The sequence below is a fragment of the Phallusia mammillata genome, chromosome 2 (assembly GCF_965637545.1).
Source record: "Phallusia mammillata chromosome 2, kaPhaMamm4.hap1.1, whole genome shotgun sequence".
In the NCBI taxonomy this organism is placed as follows: Eukaryota; Metazoa; Chordata; class Ascidiacea; order Phlebobranchia; family Ascidiidae; genus Phallusia; species Phallusia mammillata.
The window spans coordinates 16,903,236-16,926,479 of NC_137253.1; the positions used below are offsets into that span (position 1 = coordinate 16,903,236).

Sequence of the window (23,244 nt, forward strand, 5' to 3'; positions counted from 1 at the left end):
GAAATCTTGTAGGTTGACCCAAAAGTGTGTTCTATCTATAGTTGTAAAATAGCACCAATAGTGCATGATATGCAATGGTGATAAACTAGTGTTCACCTGCCAAAACGGTCTGCATTAACACAGGCACATAAAATGAAAAAGTATATTTTTATAGCTCTAGCAACAGATGTCAATGAACCCAAAACTTCATCATTGCCACATGCAGTTGTTGAAGAGAAAACGACCCAAACTGATCCCCGCAGTGACTCTCCACAGAGTTTGCCTCCACCATACAACGAAAAAGACAACTAAATACTTAATCATGTGTTTAGTGACATTTCTTCAAACGTTTGTTTAATTTTATTTAGTTTTCCATCGTATAAGATTTTCTGTTTTTTTGAATCTTCAAGAATCATCCTCATTTCATTCTCCACATCATGTACCTGTAAATATGTCTACAATGTTATACTTTTTTTAATACATCACTGCATTACTATTGTGTTGTGAAGAGCTTACCTGTTTTGTAAGTTGCCCCACTTCCAGATCTTTGTCAATTTGTCTGCGTTTGGTTTCATCATCATGGGCAATTTTTAAAGCTTGTAATTGTTCTTGGTGGATTCCATAATTATCTTCAAGTTTTTGCAAAAGCTTTCTGAATTTTTTTAATCAAAAAGGTTTTGTTTACTTTTAAAATATCTTTTCCCCAAAAGTCAGTTTTACAAGTAGATACTATTTTACATGGTGATTGTTTCTGGAAATGGAATTTATGTTCAACAACACAGTAATTATGAAAAAAATTGACCGTGCTTTACATATGTACAAATTTAATGCAATTTCCAAATAGATTAAAAATTTCACCCATTTTAGCAAATATTAAAATTTGAGGTCAAACATACTGCAATGTAATTTTAAACAACCAGTTATTCTATAACCAAACTAAATTACCATGGTCATCATAAAAAAGCATTTTTTTCGTGCTCAACTATTTTAAGCATCATACTTATTAGTCAATAATGCAGACTCCTTTTCTTCTTTTAACTTCTGTTCTCGTAGCAGCATTTTTTCATTGACACTCTTTACTTGTGTTTCCAACTTTCCCAATACTCTAACTTTATCAGACCACTTGACTTTAAGATTACTAAAAAAGGATAAGATTTAAATTGAACATTTATTTCTGTCCCAGACAGACCATGCAAATAGCATTTAAAATTTGCTAGCATTATTTTTTAAGTAAAAAGGGGGTTAGTTGGTCTTTACATACCAATTACTTCTCATTTCTTCAGTACACTTAACAACATGTTTGTGGATAGTTTTTGTCAAGATGAAATCAACACTTACGCATGATTGTCTTGTAACTCAATATGTCTCTCGTTTAAATCAACCAGGTTTTCTTTTAGTTGTTTTACTGTAAGACTAAGTGATGCATTCTCCTCATTTAAAAAACAAGTTTCCTAAAATTAAAACAATGTCATGAGAAATGAATTAAAACAGTGGATCTCACTAGCTTCTAATCAATATACATTGAAGATAGAGTAAATACTCAACACTGAGCATTGTCTTTCAGGAGCTCGGTGCCCTGACCGAGTACAAAAAGTGATGATCAGTGTTTTTCTAAAAGCTACTAAACCTTCAATAATCAGGACTGAAAACAATATTTGACCTCTTTCAGGAATAACATTCATAATAGTGGTGAGAAAAAAGTACAAATTGAAATAAAACCTGATGTAAATTGTCTATGATTTGCTGTAGCCGTTGTTGTTCAATCAAACTTTCATCCAGTTTTGTTTTAATTTCTTTATCTTTGATTGACAATGCCTAAACAAACACAAAATTAGATAGATTTTGTACATGGCGTGAAGTTGTAGAAAAAAGCAACACCTCTTTCAACTTTAGAATTGTTTCAGTTTGATCATCAACAATCTTGCTTTTAATTTTTAAAGAATTCAAGTCCCTTTCATTATTTTTTTGCAAAGATTGAACTTCAGCTTCCAAGCTTTCTATTTTGAGGTTTAATCGACCTCTATCTTGTGCAAGCGAAGAACCTTAACAACATTAATATGTTTTTTTACCTGCCGACATACACTTTAATAATGACTTGGAGCTTTTTTTGTATGCTATGCTCCCTTAAACCACTCAAATTTATTTCGTGATAAAGCATAAAAACTGTATGTTGGATTGTTTTGTAACACATTTTTTCTGCAACTCAAAACTCCATGAAACAACTACAGTATCATGTTATTGTTAGTAAAAAAGCATGTTGAAGTCAAGATTCCAAATATTGGTACAAAGAATATTAATTATTTTGGGAAAGCATGTTGTAGTTCGGACTGCAAGCAACATACTGCCAGGTAAACAATGCTTTACAGTTTAAAAGTATTTACACTTTATCACCCGTTCTTGGACTATTTAACCAGAAAAAGGTCTGACATCATTATTATTTCACCACATCCCAAGATCACCAACCATCAGATGCAAAACTGTCATTCAAACCTTGTGGTTAGGAATATGTTGAATCCATGCCAAATGAAACCATAACATACAGATTACAAACATGAACACTGTCCACCACATTGCATACATAAATAATACCAACCACATATTTTATGGACTCAGCGTGTGATAATAAATAAATATTTGAAAAAAAGTGGTTTATCATTTATACATGTAATATTTATTGAAACATATATTAAACCTTGTTGGGCAAGTTCTCTTCCCCATTGTCTTCGTTCTTCTTTTAATCCGTCAACTACCGACTGCATTGCAGTTATTTGAGAAAGAAGGCTAGACTTCTCTTGCTTCAGCATTTCAACCTGAACAGTTTTCCTCTTGGAGTTCTCACAATCTAGCTCAAGATCTTGAATCCGTTTCTGTGTAAGCATCAGGATTTTTTATTGTAAACAATCTAGCTTTCCCAGGTGTAGTTTTGATGTTGTGTAAATGAAATCTCTACACTGCCCATGCTACTCAATGATACGGATATTTTGCACATAACATTTTTAGGTTAACCTTTCTTAAAACTTTTTAGGTTAATCTTTCTTAATCCCAGGAAATCTTAGGATTGGTAAATGAAAATCCAGGTATTTTTTTTAATTTTGTCCATAAATCCCAACCCTGTGTAAAAATTTGCTAGACCATCAGTATTTATACCTTGTATTGTTGAAGGCACTCTTCTTTACTGCTTGTTGTTTCAGTTAGCTTAATTTTTTGTTCTTTTATTATTAAAGTCATATCTCGGATCATGGATTTTGATTTAGACTCCATCTCTATTGTTTCTTTTAAACAACTTTCAATATTGCACATCTTCTCAGTCAGTGCTTGATTTTCCTGCCTCAGCTGTTGCATTAAAAGAAAAATGTTTGAAATGAAACAGATTTAACTTGATTGTAGTAATAGCATAAATTTGTGCCATTAAGTAGGTGGTCAAAGTTTCAGCTATTAAACTAATCTATTTTTAGACAGATCTTTTCAACAAGATATTCCAACACACCTGCATAAACCTATGATTTTCGATGCACAGTGCTTCTCGGAATTCATTTTCCAAGTTTTTATATTTTTTATCCATTAATTTGGCTTTTTCTTTAGCTTGCATTATTTCAGATTTCTGATGCAACCTTTCTTCTTTCAAATGACAATCCAGTACACATTGAAATTCAGCACTTTCATATGAAACCAGTCCCCTAATGGAGTTTCTTAAAAAATATAAAAATACATAACTTGCCAAATATAAATCTGTGTGTAGCCTTTGCTTTAACCAAACCTGTGTTCCTCCTCTTTTTGTACCATTAAATGTTCCAATTCCTTAACCCTATTTTGCAGGTGACTCACTTCATTGGTTGCAAAAGTATGCTTACGTTTTGTATTTTCAAGTTCTGTCTGAATTTCTTGAGACTTCATTTTCTACAATATGCATCAAATTATGGGGACAGTTATTATCAAGATTATCACAAATTTGTGCATACATGCATTTCTTGAATTTTATTGTTTTCAGTGGACAAACATTTCAATTGTTTGTTAACTTTTTTCATCTCTTGCTGGTATTCAGAACTTTTGGAAAGAGAAAATGAAATTCTTTTTTTTAATTCATGAATTTCCTTCTGTTGAAAGTAAAAAAAGTATTCTCTATCATATTATAATCTATGATTTTTGTTCTTGTCATGCACAGACGAATTCCAGGACTTACAAATGTCACAAAACAAGCATACTTGTGCTGGTAATTTAATCATGTTTTCCCACCTCTTTAAAATCTAGTTTGTTTTGAAGAAGTTCTTTAATTTCCTTTTCTTGTATGAAAGCAGCCTTTAGTCTATCAGCTGCAGTAGACGCTAGATTCTTCAAAACATGCAGTGTTAGCACAGATTTTTTTTAAATGCCTGCAAACTGCTGAGAAAGTTGTTTGGTAATTTGCATACTATTTAATTACATAATCTGATAATTTTTAAATGATATGTGCAATAAACCAAAACTTGTATTTTTATGTGAAAGTCCTTGTGCCAAATGTTTCTCACAAAACATAGATAAGGTAAGAAGAGATAATGTTATTACTTCAAAACAGTGTCTTAAATGTATGTGCGACAGTAGTGATAAGTAGTGATATATTGCGGCGGCGGGCCGCAACGATGATCATGCAACAACATAGCAGTGCTAGGAAAAGGCAAACACACAATGATTTTGTCTTTTTACGTAACAATGCCTCTTCTTAGTAATAAACTAATAACTATCAACGTGTAATGTAACAACTCTGTGGTACAAAAATGGGCTTTAACACATACATTCCGTCCAGCCGATCAAAATAATATACGAGTCGCGGGCCACTCAAATGTTGCTCGCAGGCCGTAGGTTGCCCACCTGGTTTAAGGGGTGAAAATGGGTGAATCCAATTAAAAGTTACAAAATTCTTTAGAATACTACAAATAAACCAACCAACAAAGCATAAAACTCCCAACTTATGTACTTTGGTCGGTACAAATTTGCATGTATTGGGGGCTTGTGGGTGAACCGCTGAGTCATTTGGGGTCAAACTTCGGATAAATAACTAACATATGTGTCAATTTGAATGAATTTGAAGCACACTTTCTTGACCTAACACATGGAACAAACCAGTGTTAGACAGAAATTGTTTAAAGTAAGTCCTATTTAACTGCCTTTTTAAAGAAAACAAAGAGTAAATAGTGGTATAATGGGGTAAAACAAAAAAATAGACACCTATGAATGACAAATTCTACAAGCTGTCCAATTTTATTCAATTTGAACATTGTTAAAAGAGTCACCTTTTTTAGGGGCCAGTTAGTTAAATTGTGGTGCTACAGGGCAAAACACAACAATTGAGGACTTAAAATTTGCAAATTTCATTTAATTCCCATATTTTTTTTTAAAATCACTTATTTTAGGGGGGTGAAATTGGGGCAACAAGGTTAAACACAACAATCAGCTCCTATGAGTGGTAAATTCTACAGGCTGTTCAAATTTCAGCCCATCCTGGCACTGTTTAAAAAACTGACCTATTTTAGGAGGCTAGTAGGGTAACTAATGGGGTTCAACACACAAACTAAAAAAAATGTAAAACCACAATGACTCAATTAATAGTACTGCAAAATTTGATCCCAATCTGCCAATGCTTAAAATTTTGACAACTAGAGGTGTTTTGAGGCACAACCATAGGCGTCAATTTTTTAATTATTTGCAAAATTTTAGGGGAGACCTTTCCATGTTTTGGAAACATCCATCAGCCGTTAAAACCCACAATAACTGCTCGGTTGTCCTGGCGACCGCACGATCGAAGTTAAGACCCTCATTCGGTTAAACCAGGAGTCACTAAACTACGGCCCGCGATTACATTTTTGGTTTGCCAAATCGTATTGATAACTTTGTAACATTCCAAAATTATCTACTCATACGAAAGTTTTCCTGACGCGATATGTAGAATTGATATCACTTAGTTTTATAGGATTACAACACCCGGGATTGATCCAAAGCAGTTTGTTACGTTACAGACAAGACGACAAGTGTTAATTGTTCGCAAACAATTGCCGTTTTTAACCTGTGACGTTATATACAAGCATTGCTTGTAAGATGAGAAGATTTTAAATGAGTTTTTAAAAGGACCGTATCTTGGCGACCCTATAAAAAGGGATTTTTGGATTTAAGTATACGTTGTTCAAGATGTTTATTTACATTGTGTGTGACGATTTTTAAATAACTCAACATTAAACAGAAAACGTCTTATTCAAAAGCTGCTTGTGTTTTGACTGCAAAAATGCCTATATATTAGTTTGACTAGTCATTCCTGCAGTTATCATAAAGCAAATATAAGACACATCTACAACCAGCCTGTACTGGGGATAAAGCAATTAACAATCAGGTAACAAAGTGGATTGTTACTGCAACCATTGTTATGTTGCGTAACAAACCACGAGACACTTGCGTTTGTCATTGATTGTGACCTTCATTTACAAACAGCCGGTTATGGCATAGGCCTGTATGTGGTCTTTCTGGCAAAACTTATTTGAAACAAAAAAACAGGGGAGACAATACATATGTTGTCACCCCTGTTCTTTCAGGAAGGTAGACATGTCACCCCGGTCTCCCCTAAATCGACGCCTATGGGCACAACTGTTAATGCTTCTGGCGTCATAGGGCTGTTAACAACCCCCTAACTGCCATGGCGCAAAAATGTCCACCAAGCAACCCACAAACGGAGTAACATATGACTGGTTGTCCTTGTAACACTATTGCGCCACAGAAATCTTTCGTTTGTGGTGCCCAGCAACAAACAAATACATTTTACACTTTGGGGGGTAAATGTTGGGGCTACAGGGTTGAGCACAACAATCGACACCTACAAATGGCATACTCTACAAGCTATCCAAATTAGCCAAATCCGACACTGTTCAAAAACTCACCCATTTTAGGGGGCTAGCAGGGTAAATAGTGGGGTTATCAACACAAACACAGTGGGATGCACATCTACATAACTATATCTACCATCTGTGTAAGTTTCATCAGAATCGATTAAACATTTGACAGAAAAACGAGTCGAGAAAACTTCGAGAAGAAAAAACAACAATTAGAGTAAAATCAATATGTGCCTCCTTCAGGAAAGGGGACCCATAAATAGCAAAAAAACAACTATATGTGTACCCTTCAAGGATTTTAAAATTGGCAGTGGTTTCCAAAACAAAAATGATTAGAAGCAGTAACAATAATCATGGGTCCCCCTCAACGATTTTTTTTTTGGAAACCACTGCCCATTTTAAAATTTTTGCCTAGAAAACAAAGTTTGCTAATTTATCAGCTCACTTGCAAAACTTTTTCATTTGAAGCCTCTGATTGTTTCCTCATGACAACATCAGCAAGTTTTTTACTGGCTTGTTCAGCTTTCCAACGCCTTTCTGTTTCATTTTCTAGTTGTTTCATTAAACTCTTAAAAAATTGCCAACAATACAACATATTGCAATTTTGACAAAATTTACGAGATTTAAAAAAAGATTTACCAACTGAGTTTCTTTATCAACACAGTAAACATCTGTTGAAGCTGTGATATCCTTCTTATGCATTTTTTCCTTTATCCTGCAAAACACACAAAAAACTTGTGCTGTGCTTTATCACATTAGCAGGGCAATCATATACGCCAGTGCTCTTCAACCAGGTGTGCACGTATATGCACAAAATATGCATGGGGTGCACCAGTACGAAAAGGTATACAAGGTTGCATCACAAACTTTTAATGAACCAATAATATTTGACTTTCAGGATAGAAAAAGATTTCAACTGATGTAACATTTTCAGTGCGACAGTGTGTAAAACTTCGGCAGCTCCACTGGATTCAACTGACACGATGATATGTATTATGATTTTTCATATCGCTTTTTACCTCAGTTTATCTTTTAATTAAACAGGGTGCATGAGTTCGTGACAACAACTGTAAGGGTGCACCAAACCAAAAAAGGTTGAAGAGCACAATTGGTAAAAACCAGCGAATACATTTGTTGAATTCCACTTGAACTTGGAAACTTCTTGACCAGGTGTTTTTTACCTAAGGGATCTCAAACACGCGGCCCACGGGCCGCATACGGCCCTTTAGGCTTTTTGTGCAACCCGCAAAGTAACTTCCAAAGGTTACGTGTGTTACTCAGTCAGAATATCCTGTCAGACCACTGAGTTTGCATGATACAATCACTCTCTATTAGCGGTATATTCAACGTTTTAATAGGATTATCATAAAAGTCAATCTTTAGAATCAGCAATTGCGATTGTTGCATATTTTTTTCATTATTGTGTCATGTGTCATGTGTGCCATTGTTTCCAGACCAACTTCACTTTTACATTTACAACATTGTTTTTTGATGTGGTTAAAGGCATTAATGAACATTTCACTTTTAAATCATGCAATATTTTGTTGTCATGTTACATTGTACCAAATCTTCCGATAGTGCGGCCTCGACTTACTTAAAAGTTTGTTTTTGGCCCTCAAAGCAGTTTGAGACCCCTGGTTTACATCATAAGCATGATTTACAACAATTACCAAAAAAAGAAGGAAAAACTTACAAACAACTCTTCTAAAAAAATTTACTCTTACGCTTTAACAGGGCAATTCATGTCTTAAGCCTGTTTCAAAACAGATAAAACAATTAAATAGGGTTGGCAAGCCGGTCAATTGACCGGTCAAATACGGTCAATTGACCGGTCAATTGACAGCACTTTATTTAACCGGTCAAATACTATTTTTAATTTTAAAAATCAAATGTGGTAAATTTTCTTGAACTTGCTTTTTGGTTGTCAGGAAAGGATAAATTATTTCTAATAACCCTCAGGTAGAACAATTTATGGCAAATTCTTGTATTAATAAGTGCTTTTAAAGCCAATATAGATGTGTTTTGTTCATTTGAAATTAATGCCAAAACAATTAGGAGATACTTTTAATTCGAAATTAAGATCTGATTTACGTCGTGGCAAACTTTGCAAGGTTTACAATGCAAATAAAAAACATGGATCACTTCTAGCACCGTTTTATCTTAATAAAAATCTAGTGTGATGTGTCCATGAGAGGAAGTTAGTTCATTAGTATTTATCTGGGCATTTTTGCAAATGTTGCACATTTTTACTGGCAGATAAAAAATCTAAGTAATTTAAAGCAGCTGTGTAAACTTGTAGGTCTACAGTCCTTTTTTCTATAGTTGACCCAAAAATTGTTTGTAGCCATATATTTAGCTTACAATTGCCCTGAATAGATTTTTGTGGATAAGTTACAGGTCAGTACTTATTAAGATAAAGTACGCACATATCGAGCCTTTGTATATTCCTTTTTTGTCATGAATGGAGATGTGACAACAGCGTAACAGCATAAATTACGACTTTAAGCAGGATAAGCGAGTTTTGCAGTTAAATCTCAGTCAAAATTAGACTTAAATCTGATGTATATAGAATACTATGAGAATCCAGTTCACAAATGTGATTACTGAATGAAAATTAGAGACACACAGGTGGGGCCATTGATAAAATGAAGCATGCAATGCAGTCGGAAAATTCTGTAATATAATACAAACTGCACATTTCCTATTTCACAAACAAATTTACATGAGTTGAAACCTTCATTTCCATAACTTATGGTTTAGAAGAAGATTTAACTTCTAACTTTTAACTAAAATTGCGATTTAATAATGTGAATAGTATTTGACCAATATTTGACCTATTTGACAAGTATTTGACCGGTCAATTGACCAGATTTTATTTGACCGGTCAAATGCCCAACCCTACAATTAAACAAGTCTTCAAAAACAAATATCTTAAAGCTGCATGCGGCATTATTTTTCCTAACTGTACTTCGCTCATGTCTGTATAGTGTCCTAACTTTACCAAGCTGTTTAGATCACTCACAGCTCAGGTTGCAAAACTGTAAATTGCTCCCTGTGGGGCTGGAGTGCACACAACAGTTTTGTGTTCAACAACTACATTGGCATTAGGTGCATTTTGGGGCTGCAGGGTGAAACACAACAATCAACACCTTAAAAAGTCAAATGAACAAACTGTCCAAATTTCATCCAATTGGAACACTGTTTAAAAAGTTACTTGTTTTAAGAGGCTAGTAGGGTAAATATTGGAGCTACAGGGTGAAACACAACAAATTTATAATCCTGTGTACACCAAACAACCTGTTATATCCCACTAAATTAATATCTTTCTGTAAAAATGATAAGTATATGTTAAAGCTGCAAGAACACATTTTGACAGCATATAAACACTGCATTAAAACTGTTGACAGCTGAGCTGATTGCATGGCAAATGTCATTGTAAAACAATGCAGGATATAGCCAAAGAAAAATACAAAGAAGTACATAAGAAAGAAAAACGATTCAAACCTTCCTTTTTTCTTTTTAAGCACATTTATTTTTTCCTTTTTCATTGCAAGTTTATCTGAAGCTATTTGTGATTTCATATTTTTCTTCTGATGAAAGCTGTTAAAAAGGACATGTTGAGCACAGTTTCCACTGATGGATATCAGAACTATTGAAATGGATGAAGAAGTTTAGTTATGCCACTACTTACTTCGTGTTGATTTGAAGTAAACTTGCACGACTGGCAAAGTTTTCCTTTTCTGGCATTGTGTTTGCAATTTTGGTGAGTTTTTGGCTTGGTACCTTTACCTAAAAATTTATGTTTTATATAATTGATTGACATTTCAAATCAAATAATTGAAGACATTTCAAATCAAATAAAATGTCTGTGGAATGATATTACCTCAGTTTCACTGTGAGCACAATGCATAGGGAATGATTTGGTAACTACACCTTCATTGTGAACAACTAAAGGGTCTTCATCAGCCTGAAAAGCATGTGCAGTAATTTGCACTGAGCAACATTTTAAAAACTTTTACTGTTTGTTGAAGTACAGAATGTCAACCCATATAATACCAAAAAAAATGAATAAAAAGTGCACTGATACACTTTGAAAAACAAATGCTTATCAGTACTTACTTCCGGTAAAAAACAAGACAAATTTTCAAAATCTGAATCAAGGTTACTAAGCTCCACATTGACACTTCTTTCCAATTTATCTACTTCATCCAGTGAAGTTAGTTGGGGCAGTCCAGTGAAGAACTTGTGTCTGTAATCTAAAAATGCCCAACATGTATGGTGGGAAGAAATGCATAGGAAAAAGAAGGCTAGTTATTACCATTATAGATCAGGGTTCTTTAACAAGGCCCATATCCCCCCCCCCCCCCCCATGGAGTGATTTTACTTCATAGAAGGGCAATTTCAAGATTACTAATTGAATAGATATATACAATAGCTGTGAGATACACAATATTACTTAGCTAGCTTTAACTTACAGTCGGATTATGTTTGTCTTACAAACAAACACCTGGCACAACTAGCACATGAGCATAAACATGCTGCTTTTAGAATAATTTGATTTTGTTACTAATTGTTTTTTTTTAATTTCAGCCAATTCTGACACTGTTTAAAAACTCGCCCAGTTTAGGGGGCTAGAGGGGTAAATATTGGGGTTACCAAGACAAACAAAGCTGGATGCACATGTGCATAACTATAACTAAGTGTTTCAATAGGTTTTAAATATTGAATAGCCATAATGTCTGTTTAACATGACCTGTATATGAATGGGACCAGTCTTTTTTTCTTTTCACCAAACAGTTATTTTTTGCACATAAGCTTACCTGAACAATTGCAGATTGGGTTTTCAGCATCATCTAATTTTAACACCAAATGTTTAACACTAAGCAAGCCCTGAAGGTAAGGTAAGATGGTTTGTATATCTCCCAGTTGATTCCCATGAAGTTGAATAATTTCCAAATAACCATGGCCTGTAACAAAATTTTAAAATTCAGATACACTGCCAATTTGCAGATTTTTTTGTTTCAAATTGGAAGGGTGACTTAGCTCATTTTGTCATTGCACATACATTATGGCCTATTTTAAAACATTAATAGTTTTCATATGCTGATTTTTAATTAGGTCTCAAATTGGCCACTGTCTTTTATCACCTTAGTTGTTTCTGCAGGCAGAAACTCAAGGATCCCCACACATGCAAAGTTGAAAATAATGCATTTCAAGAGACAAACATGAGAAAGTCGGGTGTTGTATGCATGGGCGGATCTAGACGGTGGTGTTTGGTGTTTGGACAACCCCTCAAAAAATTGGTGAAATTTGCCAAACATTCCGTTTATCGCTGTGTGATTTCAGGGAGTCGTTATCTCAAAGCAGTGCGCTTTCATCATTTTGTATTGGCCTATGTAATAGACTATGCTGACGTAACAATGGTTAAAATGAAGAACTTATTGCGCTGACAATACAATAGTGATTGTTCGTCAAGGACGCTGAAGTCAAAAGTGCTGACTGCATTAAATGTAATGTATTAAAAAGTTTTCGCATTTAAACTATGTTAAATCCGACTAAACTGGTTTAAAATGTTTCATGCTATATTGTTTGTCACAAATATTCAATTGATGTAAATCGAATCATGTTTTTAAAGTTCATGTAATTGGTAACTTGCCAATGCTTAGCATTTTTTATCCCTTGCATAGTAACCAACTTTATTGCATTCGTAACATTGCGCAACTTAAAAGGTTAACCATCGTTTCAAAAAGGCGTTCAGTCGTTTAAAATATTTTTTTGAAGCAACTAATGTATTTTGATTACCTCACAGTCTCGTTTATCTTGAGTAAGCTAGGTAGTAGATCCGTGATTAGAATTTTTGTCACTAAAATCAATAGTTGTTTTTCCTTTTTTGCTATTGGATGATGGGTAATAACCGATGCTGTTCGCTTTGCGGCATGCCAAAGTTGCGAGTTAGATTGAGGTCTTGTACTTTCTGATTTGGACTGGCTTGCAATTCTGGAGAAAGCACTCTGCCGCTTAGCGCGTTATTTTAAACAGGAAAACAAAATTGGCAATGAAACAATTAACTACTTGCCATTTGACATGTAAACTATTTTGTGTGAGGCGTATTGTGATATAAACGCATTGAATGTAGCAAATATCAGAACAGAGTGACTTCAAAGGTGCATTGGGTCAATAATATTCAGGTCTCAAAACGGTTGAATCGTCACCACGTTTTGAGACCTAACAGCAAATTCAGGTTTTAGTACAAAAAAGTTCCTCTTATGGCGGCCCGCCAAGCAAATTTGTCGGTAAACAGTTTGTGTTGTGTTAGACAGTGGTTCTCAACCTTTCGTGGACCGTGGCCCCCTTAAAATAACTTTTTGTCCTTGTGGCCCCCTTCAAGTAACCATGTAGGAGCTGTGCCCCCCTTAAAATGTAGATAGCAATCTCATGTTGGAATGTGGCATTAATTTTGGCCTTAAACAGGTCTAATAGAGCAAATGAGCATGACAAACCTCACTATAAACAAATAGTATGTTAAATAGTCGATTAAATTCGGGAATAAAGTTAAAGTGAAAATGACTTTTAGTGGGTGTTTCTTGTGAATCTACACCCGTGGCCCCCCGGAACACAGCTTGCCCTGGGGGGCCATGGGCCCTGGTTGACAACCACTATGTTAGAGTTAGTACAATGTCGTTTAAACTTCTTACATAAAGAAACGCATATGATCTGGGCGGGAACTAGGTGTTATGTTTTTGAATGTATATACAATGCAACTCACAAGCTTTGTGCGTCCCTAATAGTAATAGTTTTTCACAACCCCAAATCTCTGTTATGCAGAAGGCAGCTTTTTTGGTGTGTGAGTGGCGTCAAGCTTTTTACGTATTTTAAAAAAGGGGAATACCCAACCCGCATTATATGTCATCACTAGGGCGATTATTTTTTGACCTATGAACAATTCAAGTAGATAAATTATGCATTTTTGTACAAAAAGTTAAAATATGGCTGTATGCTAATCTAACTGGAGCGAAAGAATGTGCAAAAGTCTAACATAAGGGCAAAAATCTGAACACAGACATAGCCTATTCTGAAAAGGGAAATGAGCTAATTAAAAATTACTGCCAAAAAACAGCAGCTAAGACACAGCGAAAATTAAATATATGAAGTATCTAAAGCAAAACCGAAGAAAGAGCTGCACCTAACCTGCAGCTGCCGTAAAATGACTTGGGACCTACCAAAATTTTGCCCGTTTTGAGGTGTATTGAGCATCACGCCATATCAGCCTAATTATTTCACTCACTTAATGGTTTATGATTCACCATAAGTCGACAATGGGCCATTTGCAACAATATAAAGTAGGCTACAACCTTCAAGGTGTAAAATAAAAGTTCACTCACAGTGCAACCCACGCAACACCACAACAATGCAGTTTGTAAACAATTTTAACTTTGTAAAAAATTTTGACTTTGTAAACAACTTTGACAATTTTTGACCTATTCGAAAAAATTTGACAAATTTTTGACTTTTTTGACAAGTCAAAAAACGATTGCCCTAGTCATCACTATCGCATCAGGAAATTTCCCAAATAATTGTTGGACACCCCTCTTACATTTTTTCTAGATCCGCCCCTGGTTGTACGGTTAAGCACAGTCACTGGCGTAGAGTACGGGGGTGCAGCGCACCCTCGACCTTGACCCTTGTATAACATCAAAATTGCATCTTTGTGTAAGTTAGTCTTTGTTCAAGTCAATTAAATGTCTCATAGACTAACGTTTTAGTATTATTTGGCGCAATAACTCTGAAAATACTGAACAGGCGTTTCGTCCACCAGGTTGCATATTTAACAAATTTGTCGTTCAACTGGTGTAATGCTGAACAAAATACTAGTTGTTGTTTCGTATCCCGCTGTTTTTGTACATTTTCGCCTCTGTGCCCGCTGTATTATCATTCATTGCTCTGAAGAAGCCCTACCGTTCTGGTGGGCGAAACGTCAGCAAATACAAGTTCTTGAAACAACAACTAGTATTTTGTTTAGCATAACACCAGTTGAACGACAAATTTGCAATAACTCTGTGCAATAAAAAACAAATATTAAAATAGTTAATAAATTGACGAGTTTAATGTCTGTTTCCAAAGTACTGTAACAACTTCAACTTAATGCAATTTTGATGCAAATTTTTCTTTTGCTTTTATTTGCCGCCCTGACATAGCAGTGCCTTCGAAAACAGCAGGTCCGCTTGGTGCGCTTAGTCCGCTAGGTACTTCGCTTGGTGCGCTAGGTAAACTACAGGTAACTCGTTTTAATGCAACAAAGCCCGTAAATAGTGCAGGTAACCTTTTTTGAAGCGAGGAAACTTGTAGTTACTGCGACGTAACGAAATAATGCTGTAGGTACTGGTTTTAATGTTTGGGTTAGGGTTAGGTTAGGGTTAAGGTTAGGGTTAAGGTTAGGGTTAAGGTTAGGGTTAAGGTTAGGGTTAAGGTTAGGGTTAGGGTTTAGGGTTTTAAGTTTGGGGTATGTGTTAGGACTATCGTAACACTTTTCCAGCATTATTTGCGTGTTTTAACGTTCACTGGAGTGATTACGATTTGTCGCAAAAAAACAGGACAGCTGCAGTATTTTCGAGTTACGTCGTAACTGTTATGAGTTTAATCGCACCAAAGAGAGTTACCTACACTATTTGGTAAAGGTTGGAGCTATGGGGTAAAACACAACAATCAACATTTACAATGGCAAATCCTACAAATATCAAAATTTCTTTTAATTTAAACGTTGTTTAGTTGAGTAAATGTTGGGGCTACAAGGTAAAACACATTAATTGAAACCTACAAATAGTATATTCCATATGCTACCCAAATTTTAGCCAATTCCAACACTGTTTAATAAACTCACCCATTTTAGGGGGCTAGTAGGGTAACTAATGGGGTTCGACACACAAACTAAAAAAATAAAAAACACAATGAATCAAACAATAGTACTGCAAAATTTGAGCCCAATCCGCCAATGTTGAAAATTCTGACCACTAGAGGTGTTTTAAGCAACAACCGTTAATGCTTCTGACGTCATAGGGCTGTTAACAACCCCCTAACTGCCATGGCGCAAAAACAAGCAACCCACAAACATGAGTAACAAACAAAAAATCTTTCATTTGTGGTGCCCAGTAACATACAAATACGTTTTACACTTTTGGGGCTTTGTGGGGTAAATGTTGGGGCTACAGGGTTGAACACAACAATCGACACCTATAAATGGCATACTCTACAAGCTATCCAAATTTCAGACAATTCTGACACTGTTTAAAACTCACCCATTTTAGGGGGGTAGTGGGGTGAATATTCGGGTTATTAAGACAAACGAAGCAGAGTGCACATCTAAATAACTATATCTACCAACTGTGTAAGATTCAGCAACCATTTGATGGCAAAATGAGTTAGATAAACTTTGGAAAGAAAAAAAAACATTTTATGGGGCCAGTAAATACTGGGGTTGTCAACACAAACAAAGTGGGATGCACATCTACTTAACTATACCTACCATCTGTGTAAGTTTCATCCAAATTCACCAAACATTTGATGGCAAAACATGTCGAATAAACTTTAGTGGAAAAAACATTTTAGGGGGCTAACAGGGTAAATACTGGAGTCATCAACACAAACAAAGTGGGATGCATATCTACACAACTATATCTACCATCTGTGTAAGTTTCATCTAAATCCATTAAACATTTGATGGCAAAACAAGTCGGACAAACATAAGTTTTTTTTAGGGGGCTAGCGGGGTAAATACTGCAGTTATCAACTCAAACAAAGTGGGATGTACATCTACATAACTATATCTACCATCTGTGTAAATTTCATCCAAATCCATTAAACATGAAGACAACTGGGCTACATGCTACAGTATAAAACTTTTCAATTGAAATCGATGTTAACCCATTTTAGGAGGCTGATGGAGCATCTGAAGGGACTATAGGGCAAAATTTAACTATTAAAACCTAAAAACGCTTATTTACAAACATTTAAACTTCATACAATTCAAAAATTGTTTACAAATTTCACCCATTGTAGGGATTAATAGGGTAAATGTTGGGACTACAGAGTCAAACACATCAATCAGCACCTCAAAATGGTGTGTTCTAGGAACTTTTTTAATTTTATCCAATTCGGACATTGTTTAGAACAGGGGTGGGGAACCTTTTTGTTTGTGAAGGCCGCCAAACGATTTATCGACAATCGTTTAGGCCGCACAGACTATTCCCCAGGCCAAGGACAGTGGTGTTCAAACTTTTTGACTAACAGACTGGTCGATGTGCTATTCAGGATTTTATTAAAGTAGAAACTCGTTTGTTTACCAATATCAATCAAAGAGCAGCTTGTGACATCACAGATGAGTTTAAGACATTCGATTATAATGCGCAAACAATTGTTCTTTTACAAGACAAGTAAGATTGTAGAACCTTGGGCTATTGGTAGTCCTACGGAAATCGCTTTGTGTACCAGTACGCAACCATTTGGCTCCAGTTTGAAAACCACTGCCCTAGTACCAATCAAATAGTTATGTGGAATAAAGGTCACCAAATACGTTTCTGTCTACTTTTCAGCACTTGGTGCAGTCTGTAATACTAATATCAACATCCTAAATTGTATTCTGACATCGAAAGCCGCACTTAGTGCCCTAAAAGGCCGCAAGGTTCCCCATCCCTGGTTTAGAATTTAACTAATTTTAGAGGGCTAATGGGGTAACTGAAAAGGCCACAGAACAAAACTTAACAAATGACACCTAAAAATGGCTTATTTAATAAAGTGTTAAAGTTTCATCTAATTCAAATACTGTATGATAAGTTTTGGCCACTTTAGGGGTCTAGTTGGGCAAATGGTGTGTTATAGAGAAAAACACATGTATCGACACCTCAAAAGGGTGTATTCTATAAACCAGGGGTCACCAAACTTTTTTCACTGCAGGCCGGATAAGTGTAATATTGATTCGCGGGGGCCGCATAGTTTACATGCCCGGGCACCATCTTTCCAAACTTAGCCCAAAAGGCGATTTTTATAGGGGCGACAAGATATGGTCTTTCTACAATCCCGTTTCAAATCTGGTGATGCGACTGTTAAAGTGTATAGTCATCTAGCCATAATCTTACGAGGTACGTCACAAGTAACAAAAGATGGCAATTGTTTGTGCACAATTAACACTTTGTAGTCTTGTCTGTGACATAACAAACTGGCTTTGGATCAATACTGGGCGTCGTAATCCTATGTCACTAGGTAATATCAATTCCAAATCTACCGACAGAAAAGCTTTCGTAAGGAGTAGATTAATTTTTAAATGGTGTAAAGTTATCAATACGATTCGGCAAACCAAAAAATACTGTCATGGACTGGATGAAATGACCCTGCAGGCCAGATCCGGCCCGCGGCCATAGTTTGGTGGCCCCTGCTATAAACTATCAAAGTTTTATCCAATTTGGACATTGTTTAAAAGTTTCATTGACTTTAGGGGGCTAGTGGGGTAACTGATGTGGTTCTACATCAAAACTAATAGAATCAATAGTACAATTTTGTAGCATTAATAGTCCTGTAAAATTTTGTTGCCAACAGGCAATGTATAAAATTTTGCCCACTAAAGGTTTTTTGAGCAGCAACGGCTAACGCTTCTGATGTCATAAGGCTGTTAAATGTTTAAATACCATTGTATTTAAATGGTATGGCCCGTCGCTACATAAAACTTATCCACTTCTGCTTTCGAGAAAAAAACACATAAACAATTGCAAGCAAGCAAAATTTATTCAAATAGAAACAAGTTTGAGCTAATGTACCCCTTGTGTGTGGTGTGTGGTGTTTGTTTGCAAGACTATACAATAAGTAATTTAAAATTTAAAATAAACCCTTGAAATTAAAATTGCCCCCTTCACATTAAGGGGAGTGAAGAAAAGGTTTTCAGATATGAATCCACTTTCAACAAACGTGTAGTGCATGGGACACCAAATTACGTGCTTCAGCCAAAGTCACCATGCAGCACAATGTTGGAAATTCTGTAACTGCTAGGAATAAGTTGACAAAAGAGGAACTTTACAACTCATCTGGAACTAATGGTTACATGCAACTCTAGTTTGACAGAAAAACAAATTTTCGGACAATGATGCTTCACAATACATTCAGAAATAAAAATCTTTGAGTGTTTAGCTGCATACCACAAAAAGTTTGCAACTGGTTTTGTAAAACTGGCACTCTCGATTTTAGCTGCCAAACACTCTTAATCAGATCGCACTTCTTTGTCCTGCATATCTTTTGAAGTACTTTAACTGGTTAAAACATATTTAAGATTTACTATGATACGACAAAGCTCAACCACATATGTGTACTTAATGTGCACAAGAGAAAGGTTAATCACCCAAAGGATGAGAAACACTGACCATGAACTTTGTAGCAAAAATAGCTGTTCGAAAAAAACACATTTTGCCACCAAGCTCATTTGATGATGTTTAAATGTGCCAGTTGGTTGTTTGCAGAAGTTTCTCCAAAATAATGTGTGTTGTTTTTTAATACACCAGCTGTATTTAGTTACCTTCAAGATGTTTTATTCAAATATTTCTGCATTATGACATTTTTAATATAATGCTTGCACCCAGCAAACACTCCAGAGTTTTTCTCATTTAGTTGCATTACAATTTAAACATTTCAAAATACTGCACTAAATAATACAATATATATAACATTTATCACAAAGTAAAATTGCACTTACCATGCAAGTCTGTAAAACCAGCAAGTGATGTAAGATTGTTGTATGACAAGTTTATTCGCTTCAAACCATGCAAGTTTCCAAGGCCAGAAACTGAAGATAAGAAATTGGAAGCCAAGTTCAACGTGCACAGGTTGGATAAACTTTGAAGGCCACTTATAACAGTCAGCTTGTTTGAAGAAACATCAAGATGCTATGATATAAAAGAAAGGAAACTCTTATCAAAGTGCACATTTGTCAGTGCTTTAACCTGAATTAACAATTGTTTATTGTAATTTTCCTTTAGAGTCTAAAAATATTTGCACCATATTATCACGGTTTTAAAACTGTCAATATAATTCCAGATAAAAGGGACAAATGACAACAATTTGTTTGATTAAATGGTTGATTTTTATGTAAAAGTCATGTAATCCAATGTTTTTCTTGAAATATCTTATTTTATGTCTTTTACTCTCATATTCTCTCCTAGTAAACAACAGACTTTCTAGGGCTTCTCTCAATGTTAATTGTAACATCTTAAAGACAACCCTGACTATTACAGAGAGAGCAGAGATTGAATGAAAATATGTGATGAGTTTGGATGTTTGACACCGTTGATTGATCGCAGCAAACCCACCATATAGCTTACATTTGGACATCATTAGGTCCTAAAAAAAACGATTTTTTTATTCTAGAAAAGGTGGTTTATGTACATGTATTGTGTCAAAATTCAATTAGTAAAATCACCTATTAAAAATTAGTGGTAACAATCAGTAAAAGTGGATGATATTTCATAGAAACAAAAATGTAATTAAAATAAACAATTTGCATTAAAATGAGAGAAGATGGTTTGTTGTTACTTTTTACTCATTTTTACTGTGTTAATGGTTTGACAAATCTGATTAAAAAATAGAACGGATAGACTGAGTGGGAAGATTAGATGTTACTACTTCAAAAACTATGTTGTAAGCGAAAATGTGCGACATGTGTCATGTGTGCGTGTTACTGATGTGTTATTAAAAATCATGTTACACCACACCTAAGACAGTTTGCAAGCGTGACATCACATTTTGTGCATTGGTGTAAGCACTGACCTAGTTTTGAAAAAGTGATTTTGTTTATTTTTGATCATCCAGAATGAGAGGAATTATCTCTGTTGCCTTGAATAAGCTTCATAACAACCTTATTTCGCTGGAAAAATGGAAATTAGCAACTCTGTTGACAATTTGTATTGTTTACACAGAATTTGTATAATCGGGACAAAATGTTTGGCAAATTGGAATCCTGATAAAATTGTTTTGTCTGTACCAGGTAGGAAATTGATGTCACATTCTGTGTTGTGACGTATGAATTCATTTCATTCCAACTGCCAATCCCAAACCAAAGCCTTATTTCGGATAAAGAATATCCTCCACCTAATAAGATACTTAATCACATATTTCTCATGGCTATTTTCACTAGTCATGTGCGGCATGTGTGTTAACTTGTGTTACCATTTCTAAAACATGCATGAGCAACACTCTTGCCAGGGTAGTGTGCCATTTCACTATAAGCTGGGGTAAGGTACTGCCTCTCTGTGGAACAACGGATGCAGTTTAACGTCATATCCAGAACACAGAATACATATGCCAAAATATATGGATAATTACACTACAGATGAATCTGGTTAATCATATTACAAATTTGGCAAGATTCGGAAAACCAGTTGCCATGTAAACAGCACAAGCTGTTAATATAATGAGTGGTCATTTACACTTCCCCAGCTAAAACAAAGTTGGTATGATGCTTACTGTGGCACAGGAGCAGCAATTTTTCCCCTTTGCAGCTGAGAGTAGAAAACGTACTCTTTCAAAACTAAATTCTCACTCAAAGTGCAGAACATGATGTCATGCTTCTTAACTGTTGTGGGTATGGTTAAATCACTCATGTGTGTTAAAGAAAAGGCAACAACACACAAACACTCTTCATTGTCAGCATCTGACTTACCCTTAAACAATGAAGTCCTTCCAGGTGAGTAATCTTCGCAATTTCATTGCAATGGGCATTAATAGATTGAACTTCATGACTTAACTCCAATTCAGAAAATGATTGAATTGCTTTTCCAATGCAAACAACACTTTTTTTATACATAATCAACCACAACTGTGGTATGCTATAAAAAAGTATATGTGGACTATGGTCACAGTTTAAATTATTTTATAAGCACAGTGGTACCATGTCCAGATTTAAATGTTTTGCCATGTTTAACCTCTCCTTAGCACAATTAATACTTTTAATTCAACATCATACTTTTATTCAACAGCTTATAATTCAACAGCATGTTGCAGACAATGAGACAGGTAGACTTGACTGCCACTTTCAAAAATAGGCATAACAATTACCAGCATTAAAAATGTTGAATCTAAGTGCAAGTTAACCAGTTGTTTTAGGGAAAAACATTTTTCAAAAATACAGTGATTAATTTAAGATGGTCACTTCGAGTTTCGAAAATTGACCCTGGACAAATTTTGTTGGAGACCCCTGGTTTAGTATAATCACTCTTATTTGCTGACACTAGTGACTAGATCACTGAATGTACTTATTTCATCAAAGAAAATTCATGAACATCTGTCCTTAATATTTTTCAGGTATAAACATGTTCAAATCAAATCTTTACAAGAAGTATACTGTGGCGTGTGGATGTGGAGTTGTGGAGTGGACATTCGCTTACTCGCGGTTTTAAGATTCTTTCATATACCTAAACGAAGTGGTATTCTCCGGCACAATCACGATTAAGATACGTTTGTTTAGCATATGTTGAACTAATTAAACTCAACTTCTCCTTCTCTCAATTTTGAATATCCGCGGCGATCAACAACAATGTTATGCTTCACTGAAGTTCCAGATTGGGGAACTCCCATACTAGAAAAATATTTTGCACATGCAGCCATAGATACCGGTACTTTACTTAATCAATGTATTACGGAAACGTCACTTCCGTTTTGGCCAAAAGCATGATTTCCGTTAGTTTTATTTCATCGATTATGTCTTCATTTTTGTGATTATACTTACGTTGTTATTACGTTTTTCGTGATTGCAGCTTTTTTCGCGTGGTTAGTTTCGTTAACTTTTATCAGACCATAGATACTATGATACATAGTGGCCTATCTATGATGAGACGAATGAAATTCGCTTCTGCTCCATCGATTTTAATCTTGTTTTGGTCCCTTGTGTTTAATTATAAACCGTGGTAAAATTTCAGCTTAAGATTTTGACTAAAATTCAGTTTAAATTTCAGCAAATACCCTAGCCCAGTGGTCGGCAACCGCCGGTCCGCGGCCCGGTACCGGTCCGCGAGGGTTGCGTTACCGGGCCGTACAAATTTTTAGCTTAGATGTTACAAAACGTTTGGCCCATGTATCCCGGGGATGATGAACTAATTTAAGCGTTTTTATTGCTAAATATTTGTACTTTTTTGAAAACCGGTCCCCGATAAAACTTTAATTTCAAAAACCGTCCGCCGTGCACAAAAGGTTGCCGACCCCTGCCCCAGCCTATTCTGTAAAAAATTAAGTTGTTTAGAAGGAAGGAAGATTAAGGTAACAAACGTCAAAACGTTCCTTATATTTTTGGTGTTGAAATGTTCAGACTGTTTAATAAAAAACAGGTAGAAAGCATCCTTTTTTCGAAAACAGAAACATTTATTTCGCTGTATAGAAAGTATAGGCT

General features: G+C 35.3%; 2 protein-coding genes across 4 annotated transcripts in view; one reads left to right on the top strand and one right to left on the bottom strand.

The window, feature by feature from the left end:
* The window catches only part of LOC145215583 (fibrocystin-L-like), a 38,675-nt gene extending 38,384 nt beyond the window's left edge, over nt 1-291 (top strand). Inside the window, exon 95 of the mRNA XM_080084296.1 lies at nt 155-291. Within this exon, the coding sequence (XP_079940422.1) occupies nt 155-291 (137 nt within the window). The remainder of the gene's footprint in view (nt 1-154) is intronic.
* Nucleotides 129-21,712, bottom strand: LOC145215584 (leucine-rich repeat and coiled-coil domain-containing protein 1-like). Of its 3 annotated transcripts, XM_080084297.1 has the most exons (22): nt 21,523-21,712; nt 20,097-20,204; nt 19,561-19,750; nt 11,651-11,797; nt 10,950-11,086; nt 10,714-10,797; nt 10,522-10,619; nt 10,335-10,430; nt 7,470-7,545; nt 7,276-7,398; nt 4,213-4,308; nt 3,939-4,073; nt 3,737-3,876; nt 3,467-3,668; nt 3,127-3,312; nt 2,672-2,846; nt 1,858-2,021; nt 1,699-1,794; nt 1,318-1,430; nt 980-1,117; nt 496-631; nt 129-422 (listed from the first exon to the last, which is right to left on the bottom strand). In XM_080084297.1, exons 1-22 carry the CDS (start codon nt 21,664-21,666, stop codon nt 300-302), a joined length of 2,907 nt encoding a protein of 968 aa, XP_079940423.1. In that variant the 5' UTR covers nt 21,667-21,712; the 3' UTR covers nt 129-299. The 3 variants fall into 3 exon arrangements, with proteins under 3 accessions (XP_079940423.1, XP_079940424.1, XP_079940426.1); XM_080084298.1 differs by lacking the exon at nt 20,097-20,204; XM_080084300.1 differs by lacking the exons at nt 19,561-19,750; nt 20,097-20,204; nt 21,523-21,712 and adding an exon at nt 15,709-15,728.
* Between the last annotated feature and the right edge of the window lie 1,532 nt (nt 21,713-23,244).